Consider the following 22,929-nt stretch of genomic DNA (forward strand, 5'->3'; position numbering starts at 1 on the left):
TAGCAACTTAGGATCAAGAAGAGAGGCTGAAAAAAAAAATGAAAAAAAAATAAATAACATTCGACGTTTTAAAGTTTCAAATATTTGCATTATAAAAATATAAAGGCTTTTTGCAGATATTAAACCGTCAAAACTTGTCTTTCTGCAATTACTGAAACATATCAAAGATAATTATTTTTTAATGTACTGACTAGAGCCCATGTGCATAAGTGTAAAAATGGGATGATTTCTGGAGAACTAGCAAACCATAAATAATTTATTTTTAAAAATGATTTCTTGGTATCAATATAGTGGTGCGCATTTGGAATATAGCATAAACATTATTCAATAGCCTATAATTTATTAATATTATCATTACATTATTAGGTTATATTAATATGTGGGCTATTTATTATATATTTATATTATAAAACTGCCTCGCTCTAGGCCTATATCAAAGAAATCCCCTTCTTTAGGAAACACCAAGACAGAAACAGAAGCATAATTCTCCTAATTCTTCACTTGAAATATAGGGCAATAATCACGCCAGCCACGTCTTGAAAATCGAGGCTAATGTGAGAGCATGGAGTTCCCCTGATATGTTGCATGCATGGCTGTATGAGAACTATTTTCCAGCGTGACGTAGTGCGTCATCTGACCAATCGCTGACGAGCGGAGGCTGATATTAAGAGAAAGTTTACAGTGAGTGAGGGTTACACCGTTTTTTCATTCTCACTGACATTTCCACTCCAAACGGGATTTCAAACGTGACAACCCAGTCTGGACTCATGAGATCGTTTTAATTTATTCAATCGCAAGGGCTTGAAACTGCAGGATATTGATCAGAAGTCAGAGATATCCCGGTAAGTTAAAAAATACTGCATGTTTTTCCCACCGTCCTCAGTAAAGCAAATGCACGGCATATCTTCATAAAATACGTTTGATTATCCTATCTTAAATATACGTATTTCCTTCGGTTTATGTCAAATTTAGACACATATAGGCCTACATGTTTCTGCTTTTGAAATGATTATTTTATTACATTTTCATAACATGTGATGAATTACAGTAGCCTACACACGTTACATCAACACAAATTTAAGTTTTTAATACATTAAAAGCACCTTTCCATTTTAAGAACAGTTTTAGGAACAATAGGGAACGCAAATTAACACCAGAATTAAGTAGGCTATAGTGAAAGAACATGTAAAAAGGTCTCCATTTTTTGCCACAGCAATTAGAATTAATTTGTTTACTAAAAATTCTTCTTTCCTAATAATAATAATAATTGTGAAATCGGAGGTGCCTTTTCTATTAATATTTTACGTTAAACAAGACATTTTTGTTTTTATTACAAAATAATAAACAACAATAAAATAAAGTAGCTAGGCTAAACAATATAAATAACTAACATAAAAAAAAAACAAAAAAAAAAACGGTGGTAAGCTAATTTCTTTGGTTCCCAAACTATAGCCTATATTGATTTAAAAAACAATCTCTCAGCCCGTTCGTGACTTTTTATTTATTTTTATCGATCGACTCTTTTGTGTTCTCCTGAAGTATGACGTCAGTCCCATTCCCTCCCCTCTTTCTCCTTTTCTAAAAAGTTTCCTACAGAAGACACAGTGACCACTTTGCCCAAGAGCGAAACGGCTACGAGATTAGGGATTACTTTTCACGATTTCGTATTAGCAGTTGCTAATCCCAATTGGGCTAATTGCTTTGCGTGTAGAATTGCTATCTGCAGGGTCCGTGTGATGTGTGGAGGGTTTGTATGGCCTGGAGGCTGATGATGCGCCCCGAATCAGACCACTTCCTAAATACACCTCATTAACACGGAGAGGATTTACAACTGATCTAAATGACAAATCAACAGCCACGGCACAATTACTAAGCTTATAGGGCATTCTTTTAGTCGGGTTGCAGTGCAGTGTCTTTGCTTCTTTATAATACATTTGAAATAAAAACGAACATATAGCTACTAGTAAGGTGCATTAGAGTCATCAGAGGCTGAAACAGATAAGAAGAGCTCATTTGTGGAAACATTTGCAGTAGTAAGAGAGAAACTCTGCAGGGCCCATACAGGGACAGTGCTGTTCATTGTCCGTTCCCATAAGACCTTTTTTAAACTCTTTGGCAGCATCGTTTGTCTCCTGGCTTTTTGTGACACAGTCACATATACTGTTTATTGGTGAGCGTTGGCTTTTTCCTAACTTTGCATACGCCGGGAAAAGTTAATGCAATGGCTAACGTAGCCTATATATTTTTATTTTTATTTGTAAAATCCCATCAGCTCTTATCCGGCTCCCATAGACTCGAGACTCGTGCTACGACAGCTGAATACGGGCGCGGAGGAGTTGCTATATATACTGTAAACAATTATATGATCAATAACTTATGGCAACATATTTTTACATTGCTCCTCAAAATAAGTTAATCAATCGTCAATTATACAAGCTTCAACAATTTTTTTTAAGTCAGTTTAATATAGCCTAATTTAAGTTGAAATGACTTAAACATCCAAGCTAACTGTACCTAAAAATTTAAGGCAGCAACTTATTTTTTACAGTGATATATATATATATATATATATATATATATATATATATATATATATATATATATATATATATATATATATATATATAGGCCTAGCCTTTATTTACTGAAAACAGTATGCTACTTCACAATATAAATTATGTGAACAGTTTAGGCATAAGTGTAAATTTCTAAACTATTTTGTAGCAGGCAAATATGGGAACATATATCAAAGTTCGAGACGCAGCGCAAAAAGAATATAGAATTTTTCAAATGGATTTGTCTGTCGACAGACACATAGCCTACTTTGGAAAGAATGGTTGCTTTACAACAAGCCTTTAAATTAGCAAAAATTCAAAACCTATTCACTATTTTGAGCTACAACAAATTCAGCCTCAGGGACCAGTAGCCTAAGTCCCGCATCTTTTTTATTTTATTTGCATATATATCCATCTATTCTCCAAACCGCTTATATGTCGCGGGCTGTTAAAGTTGTAAACAGATGTCATCACTATTTGCGACTCCGATTAACGAGCTGTAAAATTAGTGAACAGTGAACAATTTAGGGGGCCACGTGGACACGGAGGTAACCTCCACGCGCGCAGATACTGTGCAAAAGCGCGTGAGTGTCAACAAAAGCACGTGGAGAGTGTTTGCGTTTGTTTTAGCCAGTTGCACCGGGGACCATTTGCAAGTGCACTTAATGCACAGAGCAAACAGGTTCTCCTTTTGAATTCGCAGCTGTCAACAGGTTGCTTTCTTTTATCAGTGTCATGGAGGGCCAGATCTTGCAGGACTTAAAAGCCCCATGCAGCAAACAAACAATCAAGGAATATTCAATATAACAGATTTTTGCTGTAACACTTAACAACAGTGTCCATAACGTTCAAATAATTAAGTAGGCCTTCAAGCAATTAGTTATAACATAGTATAAAAGCTATTTCTTTTCATTGAAATATTAAATAAAATGTGATTAGTTGACTTAACTTAAAAAAATTGAGGAAACCAGTTGCCTTAAAATTATTAAGTAGCTAAATTAACGTAATGCTTAATCGAAAAAATTAAGTAATGTGGAATTGTCAAGTTCACTACTTATTTTTTTTTCTTCAATTAAGCATTCAGTTTATTTACTTACTAATTGTAAGTGAACTGAACATTTTTTACAGTGTGTAAAATGTGACCCGAGTTACTTATCACACATTTCGAGGCAAACTAATATGAAAATACATAAGACAAAAGAGACACTAAAATGTATTTTCTGAGTGAGCTCAAGCCCAGTGGTGAGATTTAAGCAGTGCATCCAACAGAAACAGAACGCTACACCACTGCATAAAGCAATATTGAGTGAGTTGGAGAGGGGGCGCTCGGCATTTGCATGCGCGGAATGATTAGTTGGTTCAAAAGTGGCCTGTTTTCTGTTCTGTGATGGCAGAGGGTCACTGCTTCTCTCTAATGGGCCAGTAAAGAGCTGCGACTGGGAACAGACAGACTAAATACATCAGTACTATCACCAATCAGGATAGGTGTGTTCAACTCCGTCTCTCTCTCTTTCTCTCGCGCGCTCTCTCTCCCTCCATGCGCCTTCACTTTCTCACTCTCTCTCACTCACTCACTACACATGCGAGCACACACACACATACACACACACACACTCTCAATCCCTGAGCAGTCCTGACATCTCCGCTCACTGTCAATCTGTGTCTCATTCGCAGGGAATTTCCTTCCAGATAGAGGGACGCTGGAAAAAACTCTATTTTAAGAAGAAATTACTATTGGAGATCCATTGTTTCTTTCCCAGTTTCACTATTTTGCTCGGAAGGGCTCAGGCGGTGGAGCAGAATGCCTCAAAAAGGTGAGTGCGCACGCTGAAACTAAAAGTTAGTTGTTCGTGTGGGATCCAGTACTATTTTACTGGAGTGATCCACCTTAATAATATTAATATTCATTGACGTTAAGTTTATTGTTAGGGGTGTTTCCCGAGTCATACTAATAAAAACGTGATGTTAATAGTTTGTAGGCTAGGTGTAAAACTAAATTAGGCTACTAAATAAAGCTGAACTCTCAGATTATGTTGTATTTTTTCGGACTACTTTTTAGGCAGAAAACCGCTTCTGTTTATGGAGAGTAAATATGTATCTGTGAGAGGAAAGAGTTCGAAGTCACATTAGGCCTGAACAGTGTTTTTTTTTCTTTTTCTCGGAGCACGGGAACGCACTGACCCGTTGAGGAAAGGTGTCAGAATGATTCATCAGCCGAGTGCCTTCTTAAAGATTTCCCTGAATCTCACGAGGACCTGCTTGTTTATTATTATTTGCTTGATAGGTATATTCGTATTTAGAGTTTTTGAAATTGGTAAAAGGAGAGCTAATAAAGTTCAATATTTTTTATTTAATGCACTGTCAAGACTTGCCACTTTTGGGTTACAATATATAGCCTAAAAGTAAACATCAGAGCATCGCACGAATGAAATGTAATAAATAAAAAGATTTTGTAATAATTTAATAATTTTTATTAGGCTAATTTAAAACCTTAAACAAACCACCACAGCGGACTCGTTTATTTTAGCATCCAGCAAATATTCACCAGGCCTAGAGCATTTGGACGCTCAAGTCCTCATAAACATTCACTAAATAAATGTAGCTACAAAAACACAAAAGATTTCCCCATCGATGGCAGTATAAGATGATTAGGGCATGTTAATGTCAGATCCTTCAAAACTTCCCACTGCGCTTTTGTACACGTACAGATGCATGTCTGCATGTCAATGATGTTTATGGAGAACACTGTTTCCTGAATAAGCATGTTTAATTAAAGCAATTGTAGTTAAGGATTACACAAACGAAAGAAATGCAGATGAGATCCTAGTTAACCTCATAAACAACAACAACAGCCTGTATAGACGTTAGATAAATCATTAACGGGAACACGCAGAGTCGCAATGCATGGAGCGAGTGCGAATTAAAGGAGCACAAAACAATTAACATTTGCTGTGATTAAGAGCTATTAAGGCTGTGAAGGTATTTAGAATTTACCTTCGGGTTGTAGTTGACGTAGCCTAACTTTTTTTGATTAATCTTGTTTTTTTGTTTTGTTTTTGTTTTGAAGATATAGGCTATGGCACTAAAACAATAAAAAAAAAACACACTTATGAAGACAATTTACAGCTGACAACCTCTTGATACATTATATATAAATACAATAGAATATGCTTTACTGCTCAATTTCTGGGAAATTCATCTTGGACAACTATTACACAACATTAAACTCACATAATAAATTACTAATAACCAACAATCCAATATATAAATAAAAACTATAGTATACCAATCTGACATCTCATTTTTGTAACTCTGAATAGTTTAACTGCAATTGGCACAAAAGAATATACTAATTTAATTAATTTAATTACGTAAATATTAATTAGTTTCTTGTTTGTGGTGGGGAAATTATCAAATGAAAATATAAGAGTTAAAAAATTAACAACAAATAATTATTTAGAAAAAAATCCACACAGTGTTAGGAGAAAAAAAGCTTTATAACACTTAAATACACATTTGTAGATTGTTTAAATACGAATTTACTGATATGTTAAAGTTTATAACACTTTTTTCAATTAAATTGGAAACGTTAAACACTTTCAGTTCTTCAACCTTGGGAAGAGAGCGAATGGAAACGGACACACCGGTTTTGTTATTTCAGCGTCGGGAGAGAAAATGAAACGAAAGACTTTCCTTCCCTGGGCCCCTTTTTAGCAATGTCGCTGAATAGATCCTTTATTGCAATTGTTTTTTTCCAATTGAGCACCCTACTGGGCTGTTGCATCCTTTTACAACCCCTAACAACCCACACCCGTTACACAAACACCTACAGATATTTATAACGCGAAATTACTTTTCTATTTCCCCAAACCTCACAAACAGAAACACGCATTGGGGTTCGGGCACCGGGGTCATGGCCGTCAGGAAAGTGACAGTGGATGCTGTGTGTGTGTGTGTGTGTATGGTCGTCTGGGGGGCAGGGTGCCCTCGGCTCTTTGTATTCGGGCAAGTATTGGTACGTTTGGTGGGAGGTTGTGTTGCTAGTTGCAGAGGCCGAGTTGTGATGGCTGGGTTTGGGTATAGAAGGTAAAAGAGGCGCATTGTTGAGCACCGGCAGGCTTTGTTAGGATCCTCTCACCCCCTCCAGTTCTCACTTTTCAGAGCACTGATGCGAAGAAGACAGCGTGTGTCACTGTACACTTTTGACGGGAAGATCTAAAGAGGAAGGTTGAACATTTTACAGACCACCAAGAAATTGAGACGTGAACTCTTCCATTCTATATATTAGATTTTACTTTTATAGCCTATTTAATAGCCTACCTCAAACCGATTTCTTCTATTTTATGTGCCATAAAATAAAACGGCAGGCGCAAAATGCTGCGTAAAATGCTATGTACAATTAAACAACTCTCTATTATATATTAAAAACATGACTCAATACAAGTCATTCGAACTAATATTACTCTTTTGCTCTATCCTAGGAACGATCTAAATAGTCAGAGGCAAATGAAGGGCTAATTTTTTAAACGGACAGTCAACGTTCTGTTACCAGGCAAGTTTTTAAAGCTGAAATTCCTCTAGAAAGGATTATTCCCAAATATACATCATTTAAACCTCCTTTATGCGTTGAGATGCACAGGCCGTAAACGCAACGCCGCAATTGTCGCAAAACTGCAATTAAAAAAAGAAATAAATCTGGATTTCACAACTAACCCTATATATTTTCTTTGTCATAAATAGAATACCATAACCAACCCACGTGGGAATCAGGAGTGGCGTCCATGATGCAAAACAGTAAGTGCAATTCTTATTAAGCAACTCATGTGTAGGCTATTTTATTTTTCTCCAACGGCTGACTGTTTGCTTTTCATTTACGATTAAACTTTAATTGCAGTGCATGATGGGAAATTATATAATAGGTGCTAAAGTGTGATTTATGGTCAAATGAGGAGGCATTAAAAATGCGCATTATATATTCCCCCCCACATGAATGATTTCATGTTAATATTTAAAGGAAAAGCCATACGAATACAAACTGCATTTTACATACATGTCGAGCATAAATGAATAATTGGCTGATGGGGGAGGAGATGTTTATTTCTGCTTGAGTTGGTAACAAATAAATGCAGCTCTGGCTGAATTAATGCAGAAAATTTGCCAACTTCCACAGACAGCTCCCGAAACAGCTAATGCATGAAATGGGACACATTAAATAGTTTGATGATTCCAGGATTTGATTTCAAGATTTTCTGTGCTTGCTTGAGGGGGGAAAACACGAGTTCTGTTAGTCTGTAAACGGCTCAGCGTCACTTCGATCTTGCATTTGGGTCTGACATACGATAAATGCTTGGATTAGTTCTCTGAGATTATGTAATGTAATCACATATTGTTCAGTCATATGTACACATATTTCCGTAGAAAGACAGACCTCAAATAATTAATGGTATAATTTATGTGTAGAACGATACATTGAGAAATTCGTATTCACGCGCCAGAAAATGTTGTTTTAAAACCCAATTTGGCCTGGAGATTTATAGGATTGATGTTTACAATTCACAACATATGTTTCCCCATTACTAGGGGAGCGATACAATACAAGTCTCATTATGACCGCCACCAGGCCAGATCTACAGTCCTACACCATGGGGAATTATATGATTATTAAGACTTAACCTTCGAACTGTGAAATGACAGGCCGGGTCATGTTTCTGTGTGATGGCGACATCAATCAAATGGATTCGTGGATTCTCCTCCTTACGTTCAAGAGTCTATTAAATCCAACTAATCCAGGAATTATTGAAGACAGAGGATGGCAGTGGATTATTCCACTGGATTTGGAGAGATTACCACACGTTTGTTGTGCAGTATCAGTGCTTAAACGAATCAGGTTCATTAAAATTAGCCCGGTTGGATGTGGTATTTCAAATGTAGGTTTTTTTTTCACAGTATTATTTCATATGACTGAATCACCAATGCATTTTAAAGGGTCAGATCAGAAAGAAATACCTTACTTCACTTTTCTTTCCTCTCTGTATATTTCAAATTTAGACACTTGTATTTCCCACAATACTCCAGCAGATGTTGGGTCTGTTACGAACAGTGCGACAGACTCACACACAAAAAAAAGAAAGCTTTGTCAGATTTAATATGTTTAGAAACACGCAAGCCCCTGTCCTCGTGGGTTGCTCCTGTAGCTAGAAATAAAAGGAAGCCTCCCTTGAAGGCAACAAGAGCAGAATCCAATTCCGTCTGATATTCAAATGCAGACAGAAAGGGTCGTTTTATCATGCTACTATTTGTCGTGACGATGCGTTTTTCAAAAGCAGAGCAGTGTCATATAAAGTGACAGTCCTGCCACAAGTACTTCAGCTGATCTTTTCAATGAGCCTTCCATGCATGATCCGAGGCGACCTCCGCCTATTTCCAGAAATTAAGCTCAAACTTGACGTGCAGCTAGCTTTATTCTAAAGACAAATGTCAGAGAGGCTCATCATATTTTCCCCCCTCTTCTTCTTCTATATTTGGAGCTTATTTATTGCTTAGGAGCTCGGGCTCCTGCAGTCAGACGAGAGAGGAGCAGAGAGCTAGAGCACACACACACTCCGGGGAGGCTTTTCGTAGGGATTCGCCTCTGTTTTTTTTTTGTTTGTTGTTGCTCGCTTTGAATTGACTTTTCACTGGACTTTCACATCGCATCAAAATACACTGAACTGGTATGCGCTTTTCATATTCTTCTGAGACAGTGCTCATGTTTGCAGTGCATCTAATATCGAATTATTTTGCATTGTTGTTGTTTTTTAATGGACACTCCAATGGAAAGCACTGCTGCCGTATGCTTTGCGATAATTGCTCTCTTTCTGTTGTTCCTCAATGGCGACGTGTGTGCTTATTTATGAGGGATTTGTTAGTCTGGTGTGAATGAGAGTTTCCAAACACTGTTCCAAAAAGCTGTTCTCTTGAGGACAATTTGATTATGAAAATTTCAGTTCACTTGAATGGAGATGTTCAGACTAAGAGGTCATTTCATCAGTCGATTCTGTGTGTTTGTTGATTGATTCGAGTCTAGTGCATGACATTCCAGTGTTGATTTGTAGGGCACAATGAGCTGTGTAACAGGATTCAAAACTTGGCGTAGCTTATTAATGATGGTCAGAAAAACTTTATAATTCATTCAAAAAATAATGATAAAGTTCCCTTTGTTGGCTCAAGTTGTGGAAGTGCTATGTTTTTGTAGAAAGTTCTTGTTATTGATTACACTGACATGTTATATTGTATAACATGGACATTGCAATAGCCTTTTTTTCTCTCTAATCTGACTCGGGTCGTCAGTAACGCTGATCAAAGAGAAGCTCCAAGAAGTGCAGCTTTATCCTGGACAATGGGACACCACCCATTGAGGGAATGTTTTCGAGGGGGAAAGACGAGCCAATTTGTTATGTCTCCATGTGCCACAGGTCACAGTGGCGTCAACCAGCTCGGCGGGGTTTTTGTGAACGGCAGACCGTTACCGGACTCCACCAGACAGAAGATCGTCGAACTCGCACACAGCGGAGCGCGACCCTGCGACATCTCCAGGATTTTGCAGGTGACCCTGATGCCCATTAGTACATCCAACAAGCTTTACGGGACCTAGTGAAATAATTATAAAGTCATATCATGGTCACACAACGTCCATGTTACAAATAGTACAGCTGAAAAAAATGAATAACAGCAATACCAATAAAAAGAAAATATTCAAGATGCTAACCATTTGTATTGCTGAAGCAAACACTCATGTAAAGTGTGACTAATTAGCTCTCAAAACTTTTAAACGTAATGAAATCATCCTAGCAATTTTAAGGCGTATTTTCTGTGTTCATAGACCCATGATGATGCAAAAGTCCAACTGGACAATAAGAACGTAAGCGTATAATTGTTTGAAGTACATTACTTTATTTCAATTTAGTCTTAAATAATGTATGTGAATTGTGTATATTGCTGTCCATTCAGGTGTCGAATGGGTGCGTGAGCAAGATTCTGGGCAGATATTATGAGACCGGCTCCATCCGACCTCGAGCCATCGGAGGCAGCAAACCGAGAGTAGCGACGCCTGAAGTGGTCGGGAAAATAGCACAGTACAAGAGGGAGTGTCCCTCTATCTTTGCCTGGGAAATTCGTGACAGACTACTGTCTGAGGGGGTGTGCACCAACGATAACATACCCAGCGTAAGTGCAAATTATGATTCATCTGCATCCTTTGATTGTGCAAACGTCATTGTGCAAACCACATTTCTTAATATGTGAATAAGAATGCATATGTAGGCAGATTTATAGATGTATTCTAATAAACTAATTATTTCGCATTTATCCAAATTGCTCAAATTTACGGGTATTAACACAAATGGCATTTGTGGACGGAGCTATAATGGAACAGAATGAAACAAACGGCATGTTATGGCTGATGCATTAAAACAGTAATTGACTGACTGCCTTCTTTATACCTTTCAGGTGTCGTCGATAAATCGAGTCCTACGCAACCTGGCTAGCGAAAAGCAACAGATGGGTGCAGATGGCATGTACGACAAGCTGAGAATGCTCAACGGGCAGACCGGCACGTGGGGCACACGCCCGGGATGGTACCCTGGTACGTCTGTGCCAGGACAACCAAATCAAGGTGAGACAGCCTAAAAGTAATAAGAGCATCACTGTCATGAGCAACATTAGAATAACAGCAACATAAAGGCACAGCAACAATAAAACAACTGATTTAAAGATTTTAAAATATGTTAATATTATTCATTATAAAAAATTATATTATTAATATATATATAATTATTATCCCATTTTCTTACTATAATATTCATACTGAAATTATACGAACATATACAAGTATATATTCAATTATTATTTAAAAATATTACATTTAAAAAAGTATACTATTCAGTGTATCTATATGTAGTATATAAGAATGTACATATTTTATATTATTTTTAACTTGACAAAAATTCTGCAGTATTTTATTATTCATTCATGGTGTTTGTTTATTTGTCCTGAAAAAGTGTAGGAAATCTCTTGCAGTCATTAGGTCTATATGTCAATCCATCTGGAGATGCATTAGATGAATATCTAGAATTGCGTGCCATTGACATGCTTGGATGAGAAAAGGCCATTCATTAATAGAGGAGTTAGTGCTAATTAATCGCTCATCTCAATGCGGCTTCTGTCTGGGTCTTGGATCTGCGTGACTAGGAACAGAGTTTTCGGCGGAGGTGTCCATGCGGTACCACCTGCCCCCTCCCCCCCCGCCGGTGCCCTCGACATCATTTGCGCCCCATGGGGAGTGAGAGAAAAGCACTGTGCGTCCCGGGACAAAAGATGTTTCTGTCACATGCAAGAATTTGTGACAGGCACAGCTCGGTCTCTCTGTAATTGCTCATTAGAGGTTTTTTTTTTTTTTTGAGGGAGAGAAAGAACATCCACAGGCTTTTGGTTAGAGGAGACAATGATAAAAAAGTTTAGTTGATGAATAGTTAGTTTCTAATCAGGTTGACGAATCCTGCGTGTGGATATTCACAGTATCACAAACACTATCTGACAGCATTGATATTAAATAAGAATAATGCAAGCGATATTTTAATGTATTAGTGCTGCTTAAAGGGATAATACACCTTTAAAATGAAAATGCTCACTCTCATGTCATTTCATATGAGACTTTATAGACTTCGTATAGGTTCAGGAGACTTATTAAGTATATGGACTATATACTATTTTTGAAGCTTAAATGGCATTATTATGAACTGACACTGCATGTTTTTTTGTATTTCTACTTTTAAAACAACAGCATACAGGTTAGAAATGACAATGATTTCGTGTCATTTCCTGTTAACTGTTGCTTTAATAGCCTGGATAAATTCTGGTCAGATTGGAGAGACTTTTCCAACCCATCCTAACTAAGCAAGCAAAGGTCTTTCAATGGTCATCTCCTGTTGAACGTATAAATCCTAACTGGCGTTTAACAGGGCTGGCCTGGGGTTCTTTGATTAATGACAGTGGTGTGTAGAGGTTAACATACTGAACTGAAAGGTCTGTTGACTAGATCCTTGTGTTATACAATGCTGAGCACTGCATGCCTCTTTTTGTTGTTCCTTTCCAATTGTGGCCTCGGGAGAATTTGAGCCTGACGAAAAAGGCCTGGCAGCCCATCTCTGTCTGCACAGTTTAATGGTTCCCCTCATTCTTCTGGTGGTATTGTGTCATTGAGAAAAGCAGCTCTCTATTCAAGTGTTGGTGGTCACCTCAATAGGTCCCTGGACACCCATACGGTGAATAGCACTAAGAATCCCTATACATTATATGTGCTGTGTATGAAAACATCCAAGGGAACCTGAGGATGATTCAATGCGTTTCTTTTGCTACTTTGTTACGGAACTATGGAGATAATGCTGACAATTCTGGCCTCAAGTCTTGGGGTGTATTCACATCAAATGCTAATTTTCCATCTGAAATAAGTCCGAAATATGATATTAATTATATTATACAAAATAATTTGTATTTTTATTTATTTATACTATATATTTATTTATATTTTGTATGCATACAAAATACAGATTTGAATGCATTCAAAATATGACTAATAATAAAATAAATAAATAAAATGAATTTGTTATTTTGTATTTTATAATATACTACATTATAAAATACAGAATAACACAATTGAATTATATATATAGGCTATATATAATGATTTGAATGCAAGCAAAATATACATGTATTACATTGCAATAATGAATACGTTGCAAATGTATAATATTTTTTTGTCAATTATTCACATGCAACTCAGTGTTATTACTAAAACTGAATTTAAATAAGGCTGAAATAAAATAAAATGAACGAAAACTTAAAAAAAAACCCTAAAACTTATACTTTGATTAGAAATGTTGCTTTGGGAACTATCTTTAATAAATAAGTTGAAGTTGAAGTACTAAAAGGACTAAAAATGTAAATGAAAATACATATATAACAAATAATAAAGCTATATAGAAATGAAAAACAAAAAAATAATAAAAAATAAAAATGACAACAATACGCACATAACAAAATGACTCCAACTTAAGCTAGAAATCAAAAATTAAATATAAAAATAAAAGCTAATTCAAAATGTTATTAAATGCTATATTATATACATAATACAAAAATAACACTGACGCAACTCAAGGTAATGCAAAAAGTGGTTTGCGTGATATTTCTCCTTTTTATTTTGCAGATGGTTGCCAGCAACCGGACAACAGTGGCGAGAACACTAACTCCATCAGCTCAAATGGCGAGGACTCCGATGAGACTCAAATGCGGCTGCAATTGAAACGAAAACTGCAAAGAAACAGAACGTCGTTCACTCAGGAGCAGATCGAAGCCCTGGAAAAAGGTATGCATCAAGTGCAAGCATCACGTATCCCAAATCCAGCTGAGGTTCAAAGCATAACCTTTGTTTTCACATCGGTTTTAGAGTTTGAAAGAACCCACTATCCAGATGTTTTCGCAAGAGAAAGACTTGCAGCAAAAATTGACCTTCCAGAAGCTAGAATACAGGTGAGAATATGGTAATAGTTCAATTTTAATACCATACCATAACTAATGCATGATCACCATCACTACTGTCTACATCTATGCTGACCTTCTCTGTGCCTGCAGGTATGGTTCTCAAACAGAAGAGCCAAATGGAGGAGGGAAGAGAAGCTGAGGAACCAGCGAAGACAAGCCAGCAATTCCTCCAGTCACATTCCCATCAGTAGCAGTTTCAACTCGAGCGTCTACCAGGCAATGCCACAACCCACCACTCCTGGTAAATGACAACCTAAATTCTTGAGGATTACATATAAGGCCTAATGCCTTCACACCAAGTCCAAACTGCATGAATTTAGCAGAAGAACATCTTCTGTTTTGGTTGTGCTTAGGCTCTGTGTGACTGTGCGGATGAATATTGTTCTTTCGCCAAACTAAAAAGAGAGAGATTATCCACTGCTCATAAAACATTCACTACTAGGCTTAAGAGATATAACCAGTTTAGATGGAAAGGATCTCAAGCTGAATGGCTGAAGACGTTACATTAGCTATGCCCATTAAAGGGATAGTTCACTTTGGAATTAATTTTTGGTATGTTTTAGCTTACCTCAAGGGCATCCAAGATGTAGGTGTCTTTGTTTCCGCAGTAGTTTCAATTTTGATATTTTTAGGTCAAACCGTTCTTGTCTGTCAAGTCATATAATGCAGGTCTATGGTCACCACCTCAAAGAGCATGCACAGAGAAGTCCAAATTAAACATGATTTAATGACTCGTGATTTAAGTACACATTGATGGCCTAAGACACGAAACGAGTAGTTTGTGTGAGAAAACGAACAGTATTTATATCGTTTTTACCTCTTGTAACCACAGCCACGTCCAAGTGATCTGATGGCGCCGGCGCTTCTGTCTTTTCCGGCAAGCGCCGGAAGTGATCTCTCGCCGGTGTACGTCACTCATACAATTGTTTTTTTTTTTACGGCGGTTTAAACATCCCGGATAAGCGCAAATTAGTACCATTTTAATTAGCTCATGTGTAAACAATGAGTGACGTACACGCGCGAGAGATCACTTCTGGCGCTTTCCGGAAAAGACCGAAGCGCCGGCGCCATCAGATCACTTGGACGTGGCTGTGGTTACAAGAGGTAAAAACGATATAAATACTGTTCGTTTTCTCACACAAACCGCTCGTTTCGTGTCTTAGGCCATCAATACATTTACGAGTCATTAAATCATGTTTAATTTGGACTTCTGCATGCTCTTTGAGGTGGTGACCATAGACCTGCATTATATGACTGACAGACAAGAACGGTTTGACCGAAAAATATCAAAATTGAAACTACTGCGGAAACAAAGACACCTACATCTTGGATGCCCTTGAGGTAAGCTAAAACATACCAAAAATTAATTTCAAAGTGAACTATCCCTTTAATAGACACAATACTTCCAGCGCAGCTACAACCACCATAATGAAATGACCCTTCACAATAGATAATGCTTTACCATGAACTCTGTTAGAGAGCGACATATGGCTAATTATATATGTTATCTGGCATGACATATGGCATAATTATCTGTTCAATTAATTACCTTACTCACCCGTTGAGTAATAAAAACGCCATTACAACATTTCAAATCCCTCAGTTCTCGCCATCTGTGAAAAGCCAAGCCAATGTTGATTCTTGTTTTATTACGAGCTCTGTCGTGTTCTTTTTGCCAGCAGACTCTCCTGTGTTTGGCACTTTTTTAAAAACTGGTGATTCCCCGGAGGTTTAAGATTTAGCTGCTCTATACATGCATCAAAGTAACTATGAATATGACGAGGTATGTGTAACCCCTCCACCCGGGTCCCACTCGACCCGCTCCGAGCAGGCCTCGAACCCGGGTCTCCGGCATGAGAGTCAGGCGCTCTAACAAGGAGGCTAAAGACTGCAGCCTCTAGCATCTGTCGCTAGAGAGCCTTTTAAGATCAGAGGAGTGAGGTGTACTCGCACAGCAACTACTAGCTGGCCTCCGTTACACTCACCCCCCTAAACCTCACTCCCATCCGGGTCACAGCACCAATGTAACCCCTCCACCCGGGTCTCCGGCATGAGAGTCAGGCACTCTAACAAGGAGGCTAAAGACTGCAGCCTCTAGCATCTGTCGCTAGAGAGCCTTTTGAGATCAGAGGAGTGAGGTTTACTCGCACAGCAACTACTAGCTGGCCTCCGTTACACTCACCCCCCTAAACCTCACTCCCATCCGGGTCACGGCACCAATGTAACCCCTCCACCCGGGTCTCCGGCATGAGAGTCAGGCGCTCTAACAAGGAGGCTAAAGACTGCAGCCTCTTGCATCTGTCGCTAGAGAGCCTTTTGAGATCAGAGGAGTGAGGTTTACTCGCACAGCAACTACTAGCTGGCCTCCGTTACACTCACCTCCCTAAACCTCACTCCCATCCGGGTCACGGCACCAATGTAACCCCTCCACCCGGGTCTCCGGCATGAGAGTCAGGCGCTCTAACAAGGAGGCTAAAGACTGCAGCCTCTAGCATCTGTCGCTAGAGAGCCTTTTGAGATCAGAGGAGTGAGGTTTACTCGCACAGCAACTACTAGCTGGCCTCCGTTACACTCACCTCCCTAAACCTCACTCCCATCCGGGTCACGGCACCAATGTAACCCCTCCACCCGGGTCTCCGGCATGAGAGTCAGGCGCTCTAACAAGGAGGCTAAAGACTGCAGCCTCTAGCATCTGTCGCTAGAGAGCCTTTTGAGATCAGAGGAGTGAGGTTTACTCGCACAGCAACTACTAGCTGGCCTCCGTTACACTCACCCCCCTAAACCTCACTCCCATCCGGGTCACAGCACCAATGTAACCCCTCCACCCGGGTCTCCGGCATGAGAGTCAGGCACTCTAACAAGGAGGCTAAAGACTGCAGCCTCTAGCATCTGTCGCTAGAGAGCCTTTTGAGATCAGAGGAGTGAGGTTTACTCGCACAGCAACTACTAGCTGGCCTCCGTTACACTCACCCCCCTAAACCTCACTCCCATCCGGGTCACGGCACCAATGTAACCCCACCACCCGGGTCTCCGGCATGAGAGTCAGGCGCTCTAACAAGGAGGCTAAAGACTGCAGCCTCTAGCATCTGTCGCTAGAGAGCCTTTTGAGATCAGAGGAGTGAGGTTTACTCGCACAGCAACTACTAGCTGGCCTCCGTTACACTCACCTCCCTAAACCTCACTCCCATCCGGGTCACGGCACCAATGTAACCCCTCCACCCGGGTCTCCGGCATGAGAGTCAGGCGCTCTAACAAGGAGGCTAAAGACTGCAGCCTCTAGCATCTGTCGCTAGAGAGCCTTTTGAGATCAGAGGAGTGAGGTTTACTCGCACAGCAACTACTAGCTGGCCTCCGTTACACTCACCTCCCTAAACCTCACTCCCATCCGGGTAACGGCACCAATGTAACCCCTCCACCCGGGTCTCCGGCATGAGAGTCAGGCGCTCTAACAAGGAGGCTAAAGACTGCAGCCTCTAGCATCTGTCGCTAGAGAGCCTTTTGAGATCAGAGGAGTGAGGTTTACTCGCACAGCAACTACTAGCTGGCCTCCGTTACACTCACCTCCCTAAACCTCACTCCCATCCGGGTCACGGCACCAATGTAACCCCTCCACCCGGGTCTCCGGCATGAGAGTCAGGCGCTCTAACAAGGAGGCTAAAGACTGCAGCCTCTAACATCTGTCGCTAGAGAGCCTTTTGAGATCAGAGGGGTGAGGTTTACTCGCACAGCAACTACTAGCTGGCCTCCGTTACACATGCAAGGGTGAATAATGTATGCACGCAATTTCCAGCAAAAACCATCCCGCTATATCTAAAATATAAACACGTATAACAGGTTTACCATAGTGAATCAGGGTCAGACAAAAACACGTTTTGGAAGAAGGATTAATGAATTATTGACTCAATTTAGTCAATTTTGAATAAAAAAGTTACAGTGTACCTTTAAAAAACTTAAACTAAACAAAAAATTGAAATGTTGGCTTGGTTTCAAGTTCAAGTTGAAGCACTAAAATTGTTAACTGGAAATAAATAAAAACTAAAACTGGAATAAAAATAAACCAAAATAGCAATATAAAAAAATAAAAACGAATAAAATGGCAAAAGCACATAAAGAAATGACCAAAAATAAATAAAACCTTTTCTTGTTTCTTTTTTTACCAGTGTCCTTCACAGCAGGGTCAATGCTGGGCCGCCCAGACACGGCTCTGACCAACACGTACGCGGGTTTGCCTCCGATGCCCAGCTTCACAATGTCTAACAACCTGCCTATGCAAGTGAGTAGCGTCCTGAACAACTGTTTCCTCCTCTACCCTTGATAACTGGATTAATGTGCTGTGTGTGATGCTTCCTTAAGTGTCTCCCATTCCATCATCAAGTTTAACCCAAACTCCTCTGTTTGATAGAAACTAAAGTTGTGCCTGTAGATATAACTAAAGCTATATATTTATATACATATATTCTTGTTTTTTATAGCCAAGCCAGACATCTTCCTATTCCTGCATGTTGCCCACCAGTCCGTCCGTGAATGGGCGAAGCTACGACACATACACACCCCCTCATATGCAGGCACACATGAACAGCCAAACAATGGCAACTTCTGGTACCGCCTCAACAGGTAGGCAGAATAAGTTCATTGTGCGATTAACAAACTCACCTTATAGCACATTTATGCTACCGTTCAAAGGTTTTTGTTTTGAAATAAATTAATACTTTTACACAGCAAAGATGCATTCAATTGTATTAATTGTTACAAAACATTTCTATTTCAAATAAATGTTCTTTTGAACTTTCCATTTGTCAAGGAATCATGATCTCCACATCAAAATTAGGCAGCACACCTGTTTTCAACATTGATAATAATAATAAATGATTCTTGAGCATCAAATCAGCATATTAGAATGATTTCTGAAGGATCATGTGACTGGAGTAATGATGCCGAAAACTCAGCTTTGACACGACAGAAATAAATTACATTTGAAAATATATTTAAATTGTAACAACATTTCACAATATTACTGTTTTTACTGTATTTTTGATCAAATAAATGCAGCCTTGGTGAGCATTCGAGACTTTCAAAAACTTTTGAACGGTAGCGTATATGCATACACTCTTTTACCAGTTTGGTCACATTTGTGTATGTATTGTCTGATTGTTCGGTTTACTTTTAAATGCATGATTTTGTGTATCTAAAAATGTGTTTCTTTGTTCCTCACCCATTTATGTAACATTTCTGTTTTGTTTTTAGCATTAACACTTTCAAAAAAAGACCTTTTCAATGTCTAATTTTAATTTCATCACTTCACAGTTGTGATGATCCATCATCCTTCTCAATCTATACAAATTCGCACATAACACCAAAGCTTAACGTTTGAAAAGGAACGTGTTTTTGACCTACATCCTCTCTCTATTTCTAGGACTCATCTCCCCTGGAGTATCTGTCCCTGTCCAAGTTCCCGGAACTGAGCCAGACATGTCTCAGTATTGGTCAAGATTACAGTAAAGAAAAGAGTTACTTGGCCCTTTGACTTCCACACAGAGACTAAGAGAGAACCTGGACCTCTGCAGCAGTATTTTCACAAACACACACACAAGCAAACACGAGGACGAGACGGCGTGTGGTCTCTTTTCCACGGTCGGAAAACTTCGCGGCACTACCTTTAGGAGGAAAAAAAAAAACGGACGCTAGAGAGACTTGAACGGAACAAAACGCAACAAACCTCTGCTACATCCACATTTTTCGAACTCCATTTTTTTTGTTGTATTTGTACATTGGCATTTCTATGTAAAGAGGAAAAGACAATTTAACAGCCAAAAGATATGTTGGTCTCGCATCCATTTGAAATGGCGGAGAACAGAACAATATATTGTGACTGTTTTCTACAGAGCTAATATCAGGATTATGGATCAGACTTCATACAGGCCCATATCAAACACACCAAGAGGAGGAGCCTATTCATGTGCCCACTACATATTTTCACTTTGGGAGAGTTGCCGGCTATAAGGACGAGGCTCAAATCAACCCACAACGGCTTCAGTTGATGACACTATTGTATCTACTAAAGGAACAACAGCCATTATGTAAATTACTGAGTACTTTATGATTATGTATAAGGGTTTGGAGATAACTGATTCTGAGGCCGTTTGCGCTTGATAACTTATAATTGTGACGTCAGATGATTGGGAAGTTATAGTACGATAGACTTTGACATCAACATAACACTCATCCATTCTGCTACTGTCCAATTGTGAGTATTTGTTTTCTCTCTTGGAATTATCGCGGAACATAAATATATTGTTATTTGTATTGCCCCGAGAAAAATAAAACTAATTGTTTTATACAGATTTCCATGCATTGTTAAAAAAAGGCAAACATTTCTTTAGGTCGGGTACAAGTTGTCTATTAGGTATAGTTGTATTATAGTGTCCTACGGTCAAATAATTTTGTGAGACTAGAAATATTTAATTCCAATAATTATGATTAAAAATGCTTGACAGATTTTTTTTTTTAAAAACGTAAGTGTTTGGCAGTTGTTTACAAGTACATATCAGACTTAAACCATTGTTGATTGTAAAAACAGACCAAAGCCTTTGTATTTCATCTATTACACAACAATCTTAATCTTCTCTCTTTTTTTTTATTGTTAGTCTTGTGTTGCTACATTTTGTAAAAAAAAAAAAAAAAAAAAAAACGTCGTTTCACATTCTAGTACACTGGCTTCAAGTATACCTGACTGCGACTTAATCACGCAGTCCTTTATTTATGATCGACAACCACTTGTGGTTTGAAAAACATCTTGACATCTCTTGAATTCTGCGTTTTTGTTGTGTACCTGAAACATGAACACTTGTAATGAGTTTAGTGTCAGAGCAATGCTTTGGAAAGCGAAAAGGTCTACCCCTGTCTTGCAGATATTTCAATTTAATTTTATTTAAAAGCTTTCTAAATGTATTTTGTGAAAAACTATTAAAACATTTTGTACAGTATCGGTTTCCGAATTTCCTTTTAATAGAGCGGACTCCTAATGAAAGCGATACATCGTTTTCAAAAGTATTAGTTAGAATTGAAAACATGACCACAAACTACCCATTTAAAGACACACCAGCGTGTCAAAACCCCTCTCTTCTCTCCACATACCTCATAACCACCAAAGAGCTCGTGAACAAAGGCACCAGCCGACTCCACACAACTCAGACATCACAAAAACACACCACAATAGAAAAGGGCCTATGCCATTCAGCACTGGCAGCTCTTGTTTTGGTAGAGTTTCGATGGTCTAAAAGGAAGGGGGAAAAAAGCGCGCGCGCGTGGGGGGAGGAGAGAGGGGGAAGAAACGAGAAGAATAAAGCGGTCCGAGCGAGCTCAGGGTGAGCGGAGGGAGAGATGAAGCGATTGTGTGGCAGAATGAGTTATTTTGCTTCACTTGCTGTCTCAGCGGGAGAGCCGAGGGGAGAGACACGGAGAGAAAGTGTCCGCGTGGAAGGGTTTTTGGGGGTGGTAGGTCGGTCCTGACGTTAGTTGGGTCAGGTAGTGGCCTATGGGACTTTAGGACAGCTCTAGACTCTCTCAAACGCACCTACAAAGACAGAAATGGAAAGAGAGAAGGATGGAGAAATCTTGAATCACAACTAAAGCCAAGTTATACTTGGACAAAACTGTTATATTTCACTACCAAAAAGAGTATCAGTCTTATTACATTGTGCATGCAGTTATGAGCTCAAAGTAATTGAGAAACTATGTTTGTTCTTTAAAAATATTCATGTGACTATTTAAGTGCACTGCTAAAATTAAAAAAATTGTGAAAACTAGGTGACCATATTCAAATAATTCAAAATAAACTGAGGTAATTCACAAAAATAAAAACGGTTACAATAAAAACTGTGAACACTGACAGCTACATCTACTTACAGACAATGAAAATGAGGCTATGAAACATTAACGCATGTATAAAAACATACTTCCTTGCCTGATGAAAACATGCTTTCACAGACAGCTTTATTTATTAGCAGAAATTTAAATTTTGTGCATGCATGCATTTTTATGTTACAAATACATTTCCCCATAAAGTCAAGGCGGGTCACGTCAGATGAAATTTATGTGGAATATTATAAATGCAAAAGGATCTTATTGTATTTAAATTGTAAATAAATGCAGTATCTTATTGTGGAGTCTAAAAAATGCTTTGAGTTAAAAAATTATGAAAATGTCCAGGTCACCTTTCACCCCAAAAGAAATGATAATTCCTTCAGGAAAAAAAGAAGCCTATTTATAGGAAAATTAACTAGAGTGAAAATTTATGCACATTTTCCTCATAAATTTTCATTACTCTAATGAGGTCAGAGATAATAATTCCAAAAAAAACGTAGCATTATTCTCAATAGTGATTCCCATTATTTAACAGCATTTTTACCGAACAAAAAAAAAAAATCATAACAGTAATTAAAAGTTTTTTTTTAAATGAAAGGCAGATTAAATTAATATAATCTAAAAGATTTAATCCTACTATGATGTATAAAAAAATAAATAGATTTTCGGGGAGAATTTTGTGTACGTTATTATAAACAAGGCAGAAAAAAAAGAAAATAAAAGGGGGTTTTGTGGCAACTCACAGGAAACAGTGTTCAAAATGACATCACTAAATCAAAAGAGAGAGAGACTACTGTACGTCTCCAGTCCTGTATATGAATATGATAACCTCTGACCTACTTCATCGCCGTTGAGCTCTCATAAAAACACAAGACTGTACGCAGCTGCCCTGATGCGTAATGAAGTACAACCTCGCAGATCTGCACCAACATCT

At 38.5% G+C, this 22,929-nt stretch overlaps 2 protein-coding genes across 6 annotated transcripts in view; one reads left to right on the forward strand and one right to left on the reverse strand.

Annotated features, from left to right (window-relative positions):
• The first annotated feature begins 692 nt into the window (after positions 1–692).
• pax6b (paired box 6b) lies at positions 693–21,115 on the forward strand. 5 transcript variants are annotated; one of them, XM_056259189.1, is made up of 13 exons: positions 693–842; positions 4,230–4,369; positions 7,296–7,349; positions 10,010–10,140; positions 10,417–10,455; positions 10,545–10,760; positions 11,043–11,208; positions 13,798–13,956; positions 14,038–14,120; positions 14,223–14,373; positions 18,293–18,405; positions 18,605–18,746; positions 19,546–21,115. In XM_056259189.1, the coding sequence occupies exons 2-13, from the start codon at positions 4,357–4,359 to the stop codon at positions 19,629–19,631; spliced, it is 1,353 nt and encodes a 450-aa protein (XP_056115164.1). In that variant the 5' UTR covers positions 693–842; positions 4,230–4,356; the 3' UTR covers positions 19,632–21,115. The 5 variants fall into 5 exon arrangements, with proteins under 5 accessions (XP_056115164.1, XP_056115163.1, XP_056115167.1 ...); XM_056259188.1 differs by lacking the exon at positions 693–842 and having other exon boundaries at positions 4,132–4,369; XM_056259192.1 differs by lacking the exons at positions 693–842; positions 18,605–18,746 and having other exon boundaries at positions 4,132–4,369.
• Positions 11,081–22,929, reverse strand: part of elp4 (elongator acetyltransferase complex subunit 4) — an 86,331-nt gene continuing 74,482 nt past the window's right edge. Inside the window, exon 11 of the transcript XR_008807803.1 lies at positions 11,081–11,218. The gene's annotated coding sequence lies outside the window, so the exon portion shown is untranslated. The remainder of the gene's footprint in view (positions 11,219–22,929) is intronic.

This window comes from Rhinichthys klamathensis, unplaced genomic scaffold, assembly GCF_029890125.1.
Source record: "Rhinichthys klamathensis goyatoka isolate OS25496 unplaced genomic scaffold, OSU_Roscu_1.1 h1tg000165l_1, whole genome shotgun sequence".
In the NCBI taxonomy this organism is placed as follows: Eukaryota; Metazoa; Chordata; class Actinopteri; order Cypriniformes; family Leuciscidae; genus Rhinichthys; species Rhinichthys klamathensis.

Coding starts and splice junctions, on each gene's coding strand:
- pax6b (XM_056259189.1), top strand. Junction 7,350..10,009: donor GGCGTCCATGATGCAAAACA/GTAAGTGCAATT, acceptor CATGTGCCACAG/GTCACAGTGGCGTCAACCAG. Junction 14,374..18,292: donor GCCACAACCCACCACTCCTG/GTAAATGACAAC, acceptor TTTTTTTACCAG/TGTCCTTCACAGCAGGGTCA.